The sequence below is a fragment of the Aphis gossypii genome, chromosome 2 (genome assembly GCF_020184175.1).
Source record: "Aphis gossypii isolate Hap1 chromosome 2, ASM2018417v2, whole genome shotgun sequence".
Lineage (NCBI taxonomy): Eukaryota > Metazoa > Arthropoda > Insecta > Hemiptera > Aphididae > Aphis > Aphis gossypii.
This window is the reverse complement of record NC_065531.1, coordinates 46,650,111-46,669,216: the sequence shown is the minus strand read 5'-3', so window position 1 is coordinate 46,669,216 and position 19,106 is coordinate 46,650,111. Positions and strand designations below refer to the sequence as shown.

The 19,106-nt window shown below is 26.8% G+C and overlaps 1 protein-coding gene across 1 annotated transcript; it reads right to left on the bottom strand.

Moving 5' to 3' along the window:
- Positions 1–353: 353 nt before the first annotated feature.
- Positions 354–12,530, bottom strand: LOC114124255 (protein KIAA0100). Its single transcript, XM_027987443.2, has 36 exons — positions 12,241–12,530; positions 12,048–12,168; positions 11,800–11,985; positions 11,305–11,745; positions 11,097–11,235; positions 10,937–11,031; positions 10,748–10,867; positions 8,846–9,032; positions 8,585–8,775; positions 8,392–8,510; positions 8,147–8,280; positions 7,944–8,083; positions 7,701–7,863; positions 7,494–7,613; positions 7,238–7,427; positions 7,015–7,174; positions 6,408–6,951; positions 6,128–6,292; positions 5,855–6,055; positions 5,586–5,779; positions 5,379–5,518; positions 4,932–5,301; positions 4,664–4,870; positions 4,234–4,582; positions 3,946–4,155; positions 3,707–3,876; positions 3,434–3,637; positions 3,204–3,361; positions 3,029–3,143; positions 2,713–2,945; positions 2,493–2,643; positions 2,332–2,425; positions 2,094–2,263; positions 1,789–2,001; positions 1,547–1,654; positions 354–1,421 (listed from the first exon to the last, which is right to left on the bottom strand). Exons 1-36 carry the CDS (start codon positions 12,300–12,302, stop codon positions 1,371–1,373), a joined length of 6,615 nt encoding a protein of 2,204 aa, XP_027843244.2. The 5' UTR covers positions 12,303–12,530; the 3' UTR covers positions 354–1,370.
- Positions 12,531–19,106: the final 6,576 nt, after the last annotated feature.

The window sequence follows — 19,106 nt, the reverse complement described above, 5'->3', positions numbered from 1 at the left end:
TATAATGATATCAATAGTTCATTTTTACTATAAAGAAGTTATTATTTTATAAATAATGATAAGATATTTAAAATATTTAATGTATTTAATTTGATTTCAATACTTCTTAATTTTTTTTATAATATATAATATTGTGTTACATTATATCTTCAAATAGTATATTTTATAATGTATCAATGACTAAACTGGGAATTTGTAGAAAGTCTGCTTACTAATTTTACATAACTAAATTATATGTATTATAAAATTATTTAAATTAAACTATTTTTAAATTTTAATAAATATAGGTAGGTAGGTATGCATAAAATGAAGTAATTTATATTAAATCATTTAAACCAATACATTAAACAAAATAAAGTTTAAATATTTTATTTTTATATTACTTACATTAGTAACAACTGTTTTAATTATTAAAATACATTGCAATTGCTAGATGACAGTTTTTGATAAATTGAAAAAATATGTTAAGTACTTACAATAAAAATGTATAATTAATATTTCTGTCCTTCATCCCTTTAATAGCTAATACTACACACCTAAGAGTTGTAATTATTACTTATTATTTCGTATGGCGTATTAAGTCCGGGAGTAGGCCCGAAGGCCTAGTTCGGACGCCTATTTGGCAGAATTTCTAATGGGGCACCCGTAGGTTTCTGCCATGCCCCGGGGTGGGGGATGGCGGCACTTATTCTCCGGACACCGTGACTTGCCCGAAGAAAAATGCCACCCGGTGACCGCGGATCGAACCAACGACCGGCTGCGCCGCAACCGACGCCTTAGATCGCACGGCCACCTCGTCCCCATTATTACTAATACTATATAGTATTAATACTTTATAGTATTTTGTTTTATAATAATTAAGAATTAGGAGTTATTGTATTTCAACTTAGTTATAAAAAAAGTGGGCATGTAATATTGTTCTGCTATATTGTTGGAGTCTAGTGTACCTTGTAATTGATAAGTCATTACTTATTATCAAATTTACTATTGCTCATTACCATAGATATAATAAATTTGAAATCATTTCAACATTTTGAATGGTCAATAGTTAATAGAAATAATGATAATTTATTTGGTGACTTCAATTTATGTTTTTAGGATAAAATTTTTATTTAAATTTATGAAATACTATAATTGTAATAATTAAATAACAAGTACCAAATTCTTGAATATATTTGTACTTTGCAAAAAAAAAAAAAAATTATCTTTCTTCTAAAAAAAAAGTATAACTTCAGAGCTCTAATAGTTAATTAAATATTTTTGTTATAAGATAAAAATATTTTAAATGTTTCTTAAACAAATATAATTTTAGGTAACAAAATTCAATATCACAGAGTTTATACAAAAAAATAAATAAATTTATACAATTTCTATTTAGGAAATTTTAGTATACCACGTTTTGAATTTCTATGTTCATTGCGCTAGAAAAGAAAAAAGAATAATTAATATATTATTAAAAATTCAACTAAACAATATTTTGATATTGTTAATACAGTTAATTAACAGTATAATATTGTGACAATACATAATAATAAATTATATTTACCACTAATTTACTGCCAAACAGCATTCGAGCTTTATCTTCTTCTTGTGGTGATGCACCACCATCTGCTATTGCTTTGTTAGTCTTTATTTGCAACTTGTGTTTAATAGCCTATATGCAATGTATTATTTAATATCTTCAAATAATTAAAATTTTTTATAGTATTGTGCATAGATTTTTTTTCATATTTAATATCTAATGATAGTAAGACAATCGGAAATAACATTAAAGTACTAAGAACAAACCTGGGATAGTATTACTCTTCTACTATCAGTTTTCATAGCTTGGCAAAGATCTAACCACGTCCACGTAACATTATGGTATTCAATTGTAGGAATTACTAAACTGAAATCTCTAATGTCTTCCAAATTTTTTTCTTTGTTACCTTTATAACTAACTTTCACAGGTACTTCTGGTATTTTAATGTAAATAAATAATTTGTTTTTTTCAGCTCTTTCCTAAGTCAAATAGGAATTGTATTAAAGTATTAGAGAATTATTATATTCAATTATAAACTGTCAATATAGAGATACACTCTGAGTAATTTTACCTTCATTTTTTCAACATCATCTTTATGTTCAATTGGAACATAAAAATTACTTTCTTTGTTCTTTTTCCCTTTAGTTGAATTTTTTTCATCTGTTTCAGCCTCTATATTTTCAGGATCTCTTTCAGAAAAACAAAATCTCATCATAGTACTATAAAATTTTTTGGTCATACCTATTTAAATAATTATAAAATTAATATTTATTTTAATTAAAAAAAATACATTAGTAATTACTAATTACCAATCGTTAATGGTACCACATTTATTTCAAAATGTTCTTTCACTGATATACCTCCCACAGGAGCTTTTTCTCGGCAAAATATTCTTACTGCTCTCTAAACATATAATATAATTTTGAAGTTTGTAAAAAGTTAAATAATCTTTAAAAGTAAAATATTCAACCTTTCGATCATCAACTGGCATGTTGTTTTGAATTTCTGTGGGCACAATTACTTCTTTGTACAATTCATTGGCAAGAAGATTTGTCATTCTAATATATCCTAATTCTAATAAATGCTCAACTGAATCATCACTTTTGGAATTTTTTGTGTATCTATAATAGAGGTATAAGAGGTGAGAATGTTAAAAATACTTATTTGAGGTATAATATTTCTAGACGTACAAGAAATTACTAAGTACTAAGTCCGCAATTCCCAGTTGACCATCATTTTCTGTTAATCTCCACTGTGCGTGTTTAAAGCATATTTCATTGGCTCTAGAAGGTACAACACTTGGTTTATCACCTCGTAATGTAGCTAATTTTTGAGTTGCTCTAAGTTGTGTTTCTTTATAACAAGACACCATCATATCTAATTCTTCACTTTCAGAGTTTAATTGATCTTTTAATTCATTCATCTAATAATTTAAAATGGTAATTTACATACTGTGATGTTTCTTTCAAGACTTTCTTAAAAAAAACTGTTGATTTGTTTACTTACTTGTTTTTCTAAACTTCTAATTTCTGAAGACAACAATTCTTCATTTTGCCAATCTTCTTCTTTTTTTAATAAAAATATTTCTTTTTCTAATCTTCGTAATTTTGCAACCAGACACCTACAATAAAATTAATTTGATAATTTTGTTTTTCAATATTCTTTAAAAGAGACAATTTACCTAACGTGGTTTTGTAGCTGTTGAATAGGTTGTCTATGGTCTTGACTACTTTGAAGTTGTAGTTGAAAACGCATTCTTTGTAAACGTTCATAAGCTTCTTTTCTACGTGGTTCCACATATAATAACAAGTTATTCACAATATCCAAGATCATAGCATACTATAATTAAAAGTTAAAAAGTGAAAATAATAACATATTAGTAATAAATATATATATATTTAGATTTAATACCTGAAGAGAATTGGTGCAAACATCTAAATCATGATGCATAAGAGTAAATGCATCCACTGGTTCATGTAAATCTGGATCACCAACAACATCAGGTGTAGCAGTTGGTGGTGGTGGTACTTCAGTTAAATGTGTTGGATTTAAACTACTCTCACCGTGACCCGCATAAAAAAATTCACATTTACATCGTGAAACAATTCTTTGAAGCTAACAATGATATACAAAATATAATAATACAGTTTATTAAATAGCATCAGTAATTCTTAGCCAATTTACCTGTAATGGAGAATTTTCCCCAACATTACTTGCACCAACAGTTTCACTGACTACACCTCCAACACTATGACCACTTCCAACAAGATGTGGTAAGTCAGGAAGGTCAGATATTACTGTACTGTCTATATCTTTTTCTTGTATATTCTCAACATTTAACCACATAATATTTTCTATTAAATATTCAATACACATTTTAATTTTAATACAGAACTTAATTTATTTTTATTATTCTATTTTACCATCAATAAAATCAGTTTTTCCAGCACTAACTGTAGCATAATACTGCATACTATCTAAAGTGCCGACCCAAGTAGTTTTAGATACTAATGAATGATCTTTCCATACTGGACAGTGAATTCTTTGTAATATTTCAGCTTTAGCTGCGCTCACTATTACATATCCTTTAGTTTCACATCCTTTAAGTAACACTTGGCTATTTATTAAGGCAACTAAAATAATAATTTTTGATAAATTAATTAAATCATAAAAAAAATATATAAGTGGCAAGTCTAACAAACAAAACTTACTCAACCAATTCTTATAAAGAACATCATCTTGCTGGCATCCAGATAATCCTTGTAATCTTCGTTCCCTAGTTACTTGCATAGAAAGGTCATCACTGAAAACAACAGGTTTATTATCTACCTCAGATATAAGTTGCTGAAGCATGGTAGCAGCTTGACCACCACATTGAAGTTTGGACATTGGAGATGGACTAGCTTGACAAGTAGATGATGCAACAGATGTAACTGATGATAATGGTGTAGTTTGCTCTGTAGAATCTGCATTCCTTGTACGATTCTTCATTGGTGTACATCCATTGTCATTCAAACAAAACCCTTTCAATGCCTCTGTAGATAGATTTTTTTTTAATTTCTGTAATATGAATGCATTTAAATTAGTGTGTTAAATACTTAAACATGAATAATTTCTCTTTTTAAAAATATAATGGGATACCTGATTCTTTACTAAAGAGTTGAATAATGCAAAAGCTACATCTCTATTTCTTGTTGTCCAAGCTCCTTTTAAATGATAAACAACTAATCTATGAATCGGAGTTGGACTGCCATCAGCTTCACATGTACCAGTAGTTTCTCTCCCATATGAAACTTTACTCACACTTAATAAATAACATTTTTCAACGGGTTTTTCCTTAATTTCAGCCTAAATTGTGAAACAAAATAAGTTAATTGTTTATTTTTTTTAATAATTGTATTGATTTTACATCTTCTTCTTCTTGTTCAGATTGTAGGGCACTTTTTAACCATATTTCTGTATCCATTAATTCACAATTCATATAACCAACAGACCAAACAGGTCGTGAACGGTGCTTTAAGTCATCTTCAAAATTTGATGTTAAGTTAAGAGTATGTTCTGAACTTGTAGATATTCGTTGGCCAAAAAGTTCAAATCCTCGTTGTAAAGCAAATGACATCCAATAGTGTACTTGAAAATGTTGTAAAGACACACATAAATGAACTTTTCTATAGTGTCGACTCAATGTTAATTTTCGATGTCGGTTGTTATTAAATAATGGACCACGCCTGGTAGGCCTTGTAACACCAGATAATATCAATTTTAAGTTTTCAAACCACCTGAAATAACAAAAAATTACATAGCATAGGCATGAAAATTAATATTTATTTTATATATTATATAATTGTTTATTTACTTTAATGTACTGCCGTATAAGAGAGCAACAGGATAATCAGTATCTGTATGTGGAGACCCAGTATTTGACTCTGGTTTGGTTTCAATAGAAAGACTAACATTGAGATTTTGTGAACGAAATGCTCTAAATGAGTCATGTTCCTAAATAAAAAAACACTTCATATAAAATTACTAATATTTTTAAATAATAATTTTTATGAAAACTTACTTGATTGCTAGAATATTCTGGTAATTTATCTGGTGCACAAGGCATAACTGAATAGTGGTCATTAGGATCACCCAGACAAGACCATTTTAACTTGATGCTTAATTTTAAATTTGGAAGATTTAATAAACATACATCATCATATTTAGAAGCTGTCCGTACAAGAACTTTTAAATGACCTTTTAGAATAAACTTGGCTAGAAAAAAAAATTTGTTAAAAATGTAAGTTAAAAAGTTAAAAATATAAAATTTATAACTAAAAATTAAATTACCATTGGTCCAATCCATAGCAATATTATACCAATTTAATTCCATTTCTTCAGTAGTGTTGTATGGATCAAGAGATGCATGTAATTTCACTTTTAATTCATTCACAACCATTGTCAGGCGTCCGTGATATATTAATCTGATTTTATCCCAAAATGGTAATGGTGGACTTGGATCTCTACTAGAACCCAACACTTTTTCTAAACCTATATAAAATAATTTAAATTTTGAATTAAATTACATACATTAATAATTAATATGTAATATTATATAAATACATAGTTTGCACTGTGCAATAACAGGTTCCCAACATGGACCAAATGAATATGTATACTTATCAACTTCACAATTTAGGTCATAATAATACTTCAATGAAGTCATTCCTCTTTCAATTGTCACATCACCAAAAGGATCACTTAATTCAATGGTTACACTTCTTTTAGCTAAACATAAAAATCAGATACTTAAAATAATATTATTTAATAATTATGGTCTATAACGTAAACATGATAGAAAATAATATAATATTAAAATAATATTTATTGTTAAATATATTGCCTCGGGCTGTTGGTTCTTGTTCAGCACCAGCTAATTTTCCCCAAAGTTGTAATTTTCTAATATCAAGCCAAGTTTGAGGAAAATCTCTAAGTTGAAATTTCCATTCAGCACAACTTGCAAAAATCATTCGACACCAAAGAATACAAAATTCTAAGCCTTCCTCAGGCCATAAGCTATCTGCATCCATTTCACATATATGATTGACAACTTTTTGAGGTGTATGCATAGATTCATCAGCCAAAATAATAATACAAAGATCACACATAGTCCACGAAAATAAACGAGTTCGTACAGGTGCTTGTTGTTTCATTTGTTTTGAACGTTGTATGTATATTTGAGCATTCATCTTTTGCAAACTAGTTAACAACTCTTCAACTTTGCCTGCTGGTAAAAGTAAACGATCTTTGACCACTTCAGATACTTTAGTTTCAAGCATTTTCTGACGTTTTAAACTTTCTTTATATTCATCTTCGAGTAATTCATAATTATCTCTGAGCTTTACTTCAAAATCATCATCACTTAATTCAAAAATGAATTCTTGAACCTGTAATTAGATATATTGATACAAAGTAAATACAAATTGACTCAATAATCTAATAACTTTTACTTTTAAAACTATATCACTTGGAAGAGGTTCAGGTTGGAGTTTTGGTTTTTTATGAATTAATTTTAACCATTTAAAAATACTAATGAATTCACCTTGAAAAATACTATAAAATTCAAAACCATAAGGAAATACCATTTTTAAGTTTTCAATAGACACATCCCTATTAAAAAAATGTAATGTTGTAAATCAATATTTAATATTTTCATTCTCATTTTTTAGTCACCATATATTGTTCGCTTCAGTTATTAACCCTTCAGAATTTTGTCTCTCAGCTTGAACTTCCTTATTAATATTTGTTTTTAACATTTTAAAACCTTTTACAGTAAATATATTAAACTGATCAACAGCAATTTTGAAACTTTTGCTTTCAAGATGACGCAAGTTACCATCTTTTTTAACATAAGTTAAATTCTCTGAAAATAAAATAAAAATTACTAAGTATTAATTTGAAATGCTAAATAATGAAATACTATTTTTACCAGTTGAAAATAATAAATAATGAGCAGAAGAAACTTTCATTGAAAATTTGAATTTTGATTTAACATATAATTTAATGTCAACAAATGTTGAATTGTTTGGATCTTTAATAGAACAAATACCTGTAAGACATTAAAATGTTCTAAAATTAAATACACATAGCTAATGTTTAAAAAAAACATATTATTCTTATAAAACTATAGTATTACCCAAATGATTTTTTAAATCAGATATATCTGTAAATATAGTTAATAATTTGAGGTGAACATTTGCACTCCATCGACATTCAAATATTTCATTGATTTCAATCAATGTTTCTTTAGTTTCCAGTATTTTTTCCAATTTTAATGATTTTATGTGAAGCCACCAGCTCTATATAAGTTTTAAATTTTAAATAAAGTATATTTTTTAAGAATTCAAATAAATAATGAAAATGAAAATGAAGAAAGTACCTTAATATCATCAGAAGATGTGCAAACATAATGGTATTTAGTTGGTACTAAAGAATCGCATTTAAAACCTTCAATAGCACAAATTATCCTAGTAGTTCCAATGTCTACAGAAATAGTATCCACGCGTACCAAAACACAAACTATATATCAAATAAATAAGAAATGTATTATATGTTTATTTTGAAAGTTGATAAGAAACATACTTTTTTTATCTGCTATAAGGAAAATATTTGCATTTGTTACAGAAACACTAGTTGCAATTGTCTTAGCTATAGAAGATTGTTGATCAGATTGATTACTTTCATATTTTAAATTTATTTCCAAAGCAGAAACAACTCTTTAAAAGTATAAAATACATAATCATTAACAAAAATTAATGCTTTACAATCAATACACAAGATAATAATAAAATCCCACATCTTGAATAAATACAAAATATATAACTTACTGCTGTATAGAATTATGTGCCCTTAATATGAACTGAGCAAGTGGTGGACTCCATTCAAAACGTACAGTGTCAAGTAAAACATTAAGTTTAGGTGCATTTGATGGGATAGAATTTTTAATCTAATAATTAACAAAGCAAAAAAAAAAAACAGAAAAAATGTATTGAGTCTTAAAATTAGAATTATACAAATTACCTGTACTAAAACTAGGCCAATGAACAAAGGTGTACCCCAAGAATGACATTTTTTCATGCCCGGGCTGTATTCAGTGTTTGTGAATGGTTTTAACCAACAACGCACAGTTTCTAACATTAAGTCACTAGTCCATTTTCTGTGATACAACCCAACATGCCAATTTGTAAACACTTTAGCATGATTTTCCATCCCTAATTAAACAAATACATTAAATTTATAATATTAAATTGAAATAAAATTATGGAAATTATGGATACAAACTTAGAATTGGATTACAAGATAACATTAGCTTAAATTTATTTAAACTAACAGATGCGCATTCTGAACCAAGTCTAAATGTTGTGGTAACATTTAAAAACTGCACCAATAAATCTATACTGATATCATCCATTGGACTGTTTTGTGATATCAATAATTTATTTGCTGGTAAAGGTGAAGTCGATTTCAACTAAAACAAAACATATTTATAATAATAATTTATTATGAAAACAATGTTAAAGACTAGTAGGTATGGACGGAATGGTATGTGGAATAAAGCTTTATAGTTATTTGGGGTTCTATAATCACAATGATTTAACTAAATAAATAAATAATAATCAATATGCATTAATATCTAATTAGTATTAATTAAATATCTTAAAATTTAATATGTTCGTTCAATAGATGTTTTTAATTATTAATGTAAATATTGTTAAAAAAAAAAAAATAATAAATAAAGTTAAAGAATACAAATATCTCAATTATAAACAATAAAAACATATAAATGTATTTTTGGGTAGTCTTGTCATATGCAATTTACCACTCATGTTTTTAAATGTCTACCACATAAGTAAAATATTCATAAATGAATACAAATGTAAGATTATAATACATTAATTAATAATACACAATTATTGTAATAATTCAAAAATACACGTCACAATAATAAAAAGTATGCATTAATGCATTATAACAGGGGTGGCCAGCGAGAAGAGTCTCGCGAGCCACCAAATGTATTAATAAATATAGAAGAGCCAAAATGTAAAAAAAAAGTCATATATACATATAATACATAAATACATGTAAAAAAATTTTTTTGTAAAAATGAGATAAGATGCAAGCCGCAAAAGTCTATGTGGCGAGCCGCATGCGGCTAGCGAGACACGATTTGGCCACCCCTGCATTATAATATATCAATATGTATTGAAAATTAAAAGTGACTATTAGTTTTATTATTTAAATTATAGGTATATTTTAATATATTTTAAAAAACATTCAAATAATGATAATAATATTTCAAATATTGTTTTTAAGACACCACCACTGTTCCATCAAATATGAGAGCAGCAATGATGGTGATGTACCATGAATTTTTTTATTTATTCAAAGTTTTAAAGCTTCCCATAAATTTTCTATCCACCACTGGTGGGATTAACAAAAAATTGGGTTAACGGTTGAAAGTTTTAGATATGTACCCTTCAGTTGAGTGCAGAAAAATGTATCACCTATTACAGCACAAACTAAACTGTAACTGATTATCTTCTACGTTAGATCTAGGTGACTAAGTTAGAATATAGTATTATATTATTATTATAGCATAGTTATTAGGATAAATCTTATCGCCGTCAAATCATTTGGAATAACCATATAATATATTACAGCGGTGGCCAAACTTTTTTTTGGTCACGATCTACTAAAAATATACTTCACCTTTGAGGATCGACTTCATTTCGATTTTTTTTATTATTGAATAACTATAATATTATTATGAAATATAGGGCGCATAGCCCTAAAATAAATTCCAACATGATCGACTTTGAAACTGTCGCGATCGACTGTTTGGCCGCCTTTGATATATTATATAGATGTATGGCAGATGACTGGTATGCGGTAGACTGCATATGATGTGTAGAAACATGTGTAATAGACGACAAGAGTGCAGTAGACAATAATACTTATTTTTGTTTAACTACTTGAACAACAATTTTAAGTTTGAACAAGTTTACAGTTAGTATAAAGTATAAACAAGTACGATAATTGAGTTTACATTGATAAAATAACAAAATAATAAATAATATAAAAGTATAAAAGAATATTGCTTCTACAACAACTACATTATATATATTAACATTAAGAATAGTTTGATTGGACATATACATATATAAGAGGGAAATCATATTTTACCTGATGTGGATTCAACATTTGATCAGTATAAGAAGTATACCATTGGTAAATATCATCATGTGAATATAAAGTATAAACGTTATTTATCTTTAGATCAAACTTCAATGATTTTTTAAAGTACTAGAAAAAAAAGAAAATTAAATTAAAAGTAATATTCTATTGAATAATTAATTTTAAACAAATGTATACCTTAGATTCAAATGAAAACTTTTCTAGTGATATGTATGTTTCTTCATGACCAATCAAACACAAACTTTCAAAATTTACTTTTAATGAAAGATTACCTACAAAATTATTGATTTTATCATAAAAAATATTATTATACTTCATCAATTTTATATTATGTTACTTTGTTTTATTGAATGATCATTGTCATCAGGAATGATAAGATTTTCTATAGTTAATAATTTCAATTCTCCTTTCATCTCTGTAACTAAATTCTCTTTTACATCAACAATTGTAAGCTCTTCTAGATGTATTTTTATTTTCTATACAATTAACACAATTAAATATTAATAATTAAAAATTAACTAATCAGTATAAATAATCATACTAACTTTAGGTATTAATGGTGGTATACAAAGTGGAATGTCTTTTGCAATCATATCCAAATTACTATGTTCTTCATTTTTTTTAGACAATGTAGAACTGGCACTATTATTTTGAATAAAACTATATAAACCTTTATTTAGTACAATTTTTGATTTGTCTAGTTTTAACATTAGTGACTGGATGGATAAAGGTTCATGTGTATCTAATATGCTTTCAGCGCATACATTAACAGTAATCTTTGCTAAACAACATGAGTTTGGATTCATAGGATGACGAAGTAATTTTGCTTCTGCGTGTGGAGCATTAACATTAGCTAATAATTGCCTGGATGATCCAATGACAGATGCATCCAAGTGGAGGTCTATAACTGATACTATGAAGAGCCATTCAGGAGTATTTGGTTGTAACGACATGATAGATATCCGACTAATTCGAACAGCTAAAAACTAATAAGAAAAGTTAAAATTATATTTTCAATAATATTACATCATTTTGTGTACTTGTGCAAATTTCATGATAATAGGCAGTATATCTTCGATTTTATTTTTGCTTTGATTTTGATTTTTAACAGTTGAACAATTCCATTCTATGTTTTTCTCAATCCTTACATCACGAGCTACAAGACATACCAATTTATTGACTTCACTGCTAATAAAGCTACTCCGAAAACCAATATTATCAATGTGCTGTTAAAAATAATAATCCATTAAAGTTTCAACTAGAATTGTATAAATTGTTTATAACATACCACTGAATAGCCATTTTTTAAGAAAATTATATCTTGCAATGAAAATATACCAGCTGTGCCAATTTTTACATTTAAACAATATTTGTATTTGAGATATAAACTGATGGCTTTGGGTAACAACCTAAATTTAAAAAATTTAATGAGTTGACAGAAATTAATTAATAATTGAACAACAAAAGTGGAATTAACTCACCATTTTAAAGAATACAATAAGATGGAAAAAACACAAAAAAATAGGGTATTAAATTCAATCATTGTATTTGCTCGTTAGTTATTAAGTTATAAGGTATAACTGTTGAAACTCTAATCGATTAAAAGTGTACATTTTAGTCTATATTGGTGTTTGTCATTTTGTTGTACAATTTAATTGGAAACCATAATTATTCATTAATTAAAAAAATATTAAAACATTTTGATATTTAATGTTGACATTTTTAAAATGGAGAGATAATAATAATATAGATTATAGATATTAGATGAGAACTGTCTCTTATCTATAAAGTTTATTATCTTACACTTAAATAGATAAGATATACTGGAGCGCGAACTCGGCCGTAAAAATGAGCCGTCGTGTTTGACGTTACCCCCGCTATTAAAGGGTAAAATATTTCATTTTAATACAGAAAAATACCATGGATTTATAAATAATGATTTATTTTCATTCATAATTGCTAAAATATTTGCTCAAATTTCTATATAAGTAAATTATCTATCTCATACTACTTAAAAGTAAAAAGGAATAAACAATAAACCTTCCCCCCCCCGGAAATTTTATCGGTACTGGACATTTCCCCACCCCCGTACTAAGTCATTTCCTCCCCGAATCAATATATATCATATATATTTACATAATAATTGGTTTGAAAACAGTTACTTTGGTTTTACCAGAAATATACCAATATACGATCATTTTAATATATGATATTGATAATTTAAAGAAATTTTTTTTTCATTTTTTTACGATTTTAAAGCATTTTCTTAGTTTATAGAACATTTTTCACAATTTGTTAATAAAACAAATAATAATAAATCTAGAACACGCTAGTGCGAATTAATCATCCAAGTATATTTTGTTTTTTATTGAAGCTCATCTACAAATGCGAGCCACTTAACTACTCAAGTGTTTTAATAAAAATTTTAATTTATAGATCAATAATTATATTATTTAATTAAATTTAATTAAATTCTAATGATAATTATACAAATAAACTACAATTAATATATTATTGTATTCAACAATAATGTTATAAACTTATAACAATTTATAAACTAGTATATTAATTCTAACCTTGTATTTCTTGCAGTACCTAAGTATAAAATTATTTTTATAAATTATCTTATAATATGCAGAATTGTTTAGGACAGGTCGGCAGTATTTAATTAGATTTTATTATTGAGATTCTTTTAATATAAAAAAATAAATAAAATATATTGGAAAATATTAGATATACAAAAACATATTTTTTTTCTCTTTAGATTAGTTCCTGCTCTTTTAAGTAATTTTTTTTCTTTTAGTCACCGTTTTCCAGCGCTTCATAATTTTCGAGCTCATTGCTCGTAAATTTTTTTAATAGAATTAGTATATTTATATTAACTAGTTGACCCGACAACATGGACGTCCCTAAGGGGGGCAAGATAGGGCACTTACCCCCCCCCCTCCCCTGAAATAATGTTATTTCCACAGCAATTGGTAAAATTCCCAATGAAAAATAAGCTTCTAAAAATAGGTCTACCTATGTATTCAGATAAAAAAAAATTTTGCCACCCCCCTAGAAAAATGTCTGCAGAGGACGCCCATGCCCGACAGAAATTGTCTTCAATAATAAATAATTTTATGTTAAATTAAAAAATTTATTAATATTTGTTTATTTATTAACCAAAATCAACTATTTATAAACAAAAATGTCCACGGTAAATCTCAAAAATTTTGCTTTCCGGGGGAGTTTAATGATATATACACACGCACAGAAAAAAATATAATACGTAAATACATTTATTTTGTACTTTTGTATAAATGGATGTATACTGTTATAAAATATGTGTTATTTTAGATTCTGAGCGGAGCGATGAATGTATTGGTTTTACAGTGATGTTTATTTCTTTTTTATTCTGTAAACACTTTTTCTCCCCCTAAATTTGCTCAAAAGTACAAGTGTAGCATATTTTCTGAAAGGTAAAGTTCTTGAGCTGATACTTTAAAGAGGTCATTTTTCGACTTTCGAAATGATACTCAAAATAAAAACGGTTAAAGGAGAAAAAATGTACAACTTCACGATTATGAAGTATAAAATAATTACGGCTTTGTTTATCATCATAGAAACGAATAGAATAATTGAATAAAAAAGATTCCTTCGTCCGCTCAGAATCGCTTTTATATCGAATGGAATCATATTGCATTCAAACCGAATACTTACAGTAAAATTACACTATCCTGTTCGAGGACCAAAGGGACGATGGACAAACATCCACCACCGAAATGCGCTGACTTACTTTTTTCTTTTTAAATTACAATAAATTTATCTATAATTTTATTATTTTTTTTTTGTCTTATCAACTACAGTTTGAGTTGAATACTGATGCCGAATCTCAAGGAGTTAAACCATTTCTGCGCTACGACGAATTTTGTGTGTTTTACTAATTAGATTAGTATAATTCATATGTAATGAAGCTTAGTTAATAGTTTTTCTTATTAATTGTCTACTTAATGTGTATTTGTCCAAAATAACCGTTTTATGTGGACTATTACATATATATTACATAGTAATATGACTAATATATTATATTGAATATATACAATATACAATATCGTATATACAATTATATACACAGTACCACATACTACTATAGAATGTAGGTACACTATTTAATTTTATCAAATGCATTCAAAATATAAAAATATAATTATAATTACCTAAATACAATTTTTTCATAAATTTGAAATTATAGAATTATACTTAATTACCTATATTCAATATAAATTAATTCAGAAATGTTATTTGTGAAGTGTACAATATTATAATGTTATTAATAATAATATTATGAGTTTTCATCATAGACCTATAAATACTTGGCTTAGAATATGGACTACGGTTTCCATATTATACTTATATGTTACTATTTTTAAAATAGTAAACCATGGCATGGAATTATCACTACAAACCAGTGGCGTCACCAGAATTTTAATACCAGGTGGTTAAAGCCAAAATTTATTAGGGAGGGCCAAATTGTTGACTTGAGATATATATATCTTAGATATATCATATAGATTTATATATATGTATATATATAAACAATAGTGATGACAGGCATTTGTGTAGGGGGGGGGTCAACCCACATCACTTCAAATTTTTTTTATACTTAATCGTGTAAACTAGGTACTAAACCAATGATTTGTTAACAATTAAATTATAATTAAACAGTATTTATTTCCTAACAAAATATCTAATCGTGTAAACATTTTTTAATTTGTATACTCCCTAACCCAAAATTACACTCAATACTGAGCACACTATCAGGCATCAATTGTAGTAAAATTGAGTCTCTAAAACTATTGAAAACATAACTACAAATATTTTAAACTGTCAATAAACATTATATATTATAGTACCAATTCAAATAAACAATTCAATGAACATATTTTATTATATAAAAAAAAAAAAATTATAATATTATAACTTTTTAAGATAAAAATCAAAAACAACTATATTTAAAGACTTAAGTTTAAATTGAATAATAAAGAATTTTTAATATTGACTATTAGCATGAGCATAAATAGAAAATATTTTCGGAGGGGATTTTGGTCTAGATATACATTAAATTTAATTCACAATATATATTTTAAAATTGTTTTATCTTTAATTTCGGGAGGTGTTTGAACACCCAAAACACCCCCCTTACCTACGCCCATGATTATTTGTTGACTTAATAAAAATGAATTGGAAATAATAAGAACAATAAAATACCTCAATATATTTTATAACTACCAATAAAATACATGTAGTTTGTAGATAACATTTAAGTTAAGAAAAACAGCAATAAAATTCATAATAATATAAATAATTTAGATATTTTAATAAAATCCTTCTATTGTAATGACATTCAGCAAAATTATTGATTATATCGTCAATATTTAATGATATTGTTTCAAATTTTTCTATAACAATTATTATGCTTAAGCTAGGCAGAATTTTTCCTCATTGTATTTTCTTTATCATAGTTCGTTTATAATCAAAACCCGTGGTTCATGGAATTTTTAACAAAATTATTAGTAACATTGATTAATATTTTATTTATAACTTATTATTTTCGTATTCAGCCGCTGACAAATACAATACACGTTATTTGTGAGGCTTGAAAGCATATAGTGCATAGTTTTCAACCCATTCCAAAATGTTGTTCACAGTTTCACACCATACATTAATACATTATGACTTAATATTTTCATATTCTAATAAACCATGATTCATGAGATATTTTTTTAATATTTGAATATGATTAAATTTAAATTTTGAGGTGGGCCACCGGGGGGGGGGGGGGGCGACATTTTAAGATGGGTCCGGGCCTACCCTGGCCCATCCCTGGCGCCGCCACTACTACAAACACAATAAAATATAGTATTTTTAGTATTTGATGTCACCTAGATACTGTCAATTATTACCTACGTCATTCAGTTATCGTTATCAGACCATACATTTATAAATAATATTATCATATATCATATTGATATAATACTATAAAAAAATAGGATTTAATTTATTTAATAAGAAATAATGCAAAATCAAATAATTCGAAGAATTAAATGATATAATAAGACTTTATTTTTAAGTTATTTAAAGAAAATTAATAGTATTGTTATTATTAAACAATAATAATTAATATTTAGGATCGTGTAATGGTGTGTTAAGCTTAAAGTACTGTTCAATCGTGGATGGCGAAATAATGCAACACAATATAAAATTAATGTAATTTTATTAAATTTTAACAAATAAAATCTTAACGTGTAATATGTGTATCACTCATGTCTAAGACCAAGATTGACTAAAGCCTAATATTTCTCACGTCCTTTTATATCTAAATCTGAGATCACGCCATTACATAGATTGCTGACAATGATGAATCTATTTACAATTTGGCAATGACCCTTGGACATCATACACTTGTTGTTTACCTAGATGTGAATATTATCTATTACATCATTTTATATAATATTATACACTTATATTTTCAATACTATTAATGAGAATTATTACATTCCTCCAACCGTAGAATAATGTTGTATAAAATAATTTTCCTTAATGATTACCTCGGTTTCCTTAATTGTGTATATTATCAGTTTTTCTTAAATTATAATCTCATATTGGTACAGGAGGCGGTATTGTTTCTATAGTAGGTGTACATATTTTTTACATTGCTAAATTGATGATTTGATTATCAATTGATATTGCTAAATTAATAGAAGAAATGATTTTAATTAAAGTATCATGCTAAATTGATATTGTTTGACATTATGTTTGAGTTTGGCATTGCTAAATTGATGATTTGATTATTAAATATGATTACTAAATTGATAATTTGATCGAGTTGATATTACAAAGTTGATATTGTTGAACATAATAAATGAGATTTCAGCCCATATTTCCGTTGCCACCAAAGAAATCACTCCAACTAGAATAAGGTCTGGGACCGGGAGCCTCCTTAATTACATGATAGATCCTAACACCAAGACAAGTAGCGCATAAAGGTGAGATTTCAAAACAGGACGCAGCACAAAAGGGGCTGCTTGTGACCTTCCAAGCATTTAAGACCTTATCATACCAATTATCATCAAGAACTTCTCTATCACAATAAATAGAGGCAGGATAAATGAGAAATGAAATAAAGATGGAAATACAAATAAAAGTTCGGATATTCATAATATAAAGTCAGTTCAAACAAAGAGAATATAATCAGGTGAAGTTGGTGAAATAAATATTAATTTTTGTAAATTTAATATAAAGCGAGTAAAGTTATTACTTAAACCAGTCCAATATTCTTTAATTTTGTGCAAAATTAATAAAACAAAGCCAGGACGGACAATAAATATAAAATTATTTCGGTTAAACAAAAAATAAATAAAAATAAAATCGTAAACTGAAGATTAGTTATTATTTGAATCGAGGTTTTGCTATTAATTTCGACTCGACTTTGTTTACTTGATTTAGACTTGATTTTATTTTGACCAAATTGATTGATGCTTGAAGTTCTGGCACATCGCTGCCACCAATATGTACTAGCGTGCTAAGCTTAAAGTAATGTTTAGTGTTCAATCGTGGATGGCGAAATAAAGCAACACAATATCAAATAAATGTAACTTTATTAAATTTTAACAAATAAAATCTTAACGTGTAATATGTGTATCACTCGTGTCTAAGACCAAGACTGACTAAAACCTAATTCTCGCGTCCTTTTATATCTAGATCTGAGATCATGCCACTACAGATTGCTGATAATGATGAATCTATTTACAATTTGGCAATGACCCTTGGATATCATACACTTGTTGTTTACCTAGATGTGAATATTATCTATTACATCATTTTATATAATATTATATATTTCTATTTTCAACACTATTAATGAAGATTATTACAATAGGTTATACTATTATGTATATACTTTACACACAATGGATGTTGTTAAGTGCCAAGTGGGTAATCTAATGGGTAACTAATAGCTACTTTTAAGCATTTTAGGTTTAAGTTATTAACTATCAATAAAATTAAATAGTTTTTATATTTTATATCACAACATTCTGTTCTATAGAACTACGGTAAAATGCGTTAAAGGTTAAACCAAAAGAAAACTACTACGGCATTATAACTTAGGTATAGTTTATATACATTCTCTTATCATATATTTATGTTGTATTTTATATTATTATATAAGATGAATTATAAATTATATATTTTATTTTTAATTTTATTAAATTAACCATATAAATATATTATATTATATTATACTATAAAGTATAGTAAGAGAAAAAACCAGGAGTATATAACAAGTTTTAGAACGATTACTGAT

Excerpts from the sequence above, each read along its gene's own strand:
- LOC114124255 (XM_027987443.2), bottom strand. The coding sequence starts at position 12,302 with ATGATTGAATTTAATACCCTATTTTTTTGTGTTTTTTCCATCTTATTG. Across the intron at positions 8,776-8,845 it reads ATCTTGTAATCCAATTCTAA|GGATGGAAAATCATGCTAAA; the intron begins GTTTGTATCCAT and ends TTGTTTAATTAG. Across the intron at positions 8,084-8,146 it reads CCTTATAGCAGATAAAAAAA|TTTGTGTTTTGGTACGCGTG; the intron begins GTATGTTTCTTA and ends TTTGATATATAG.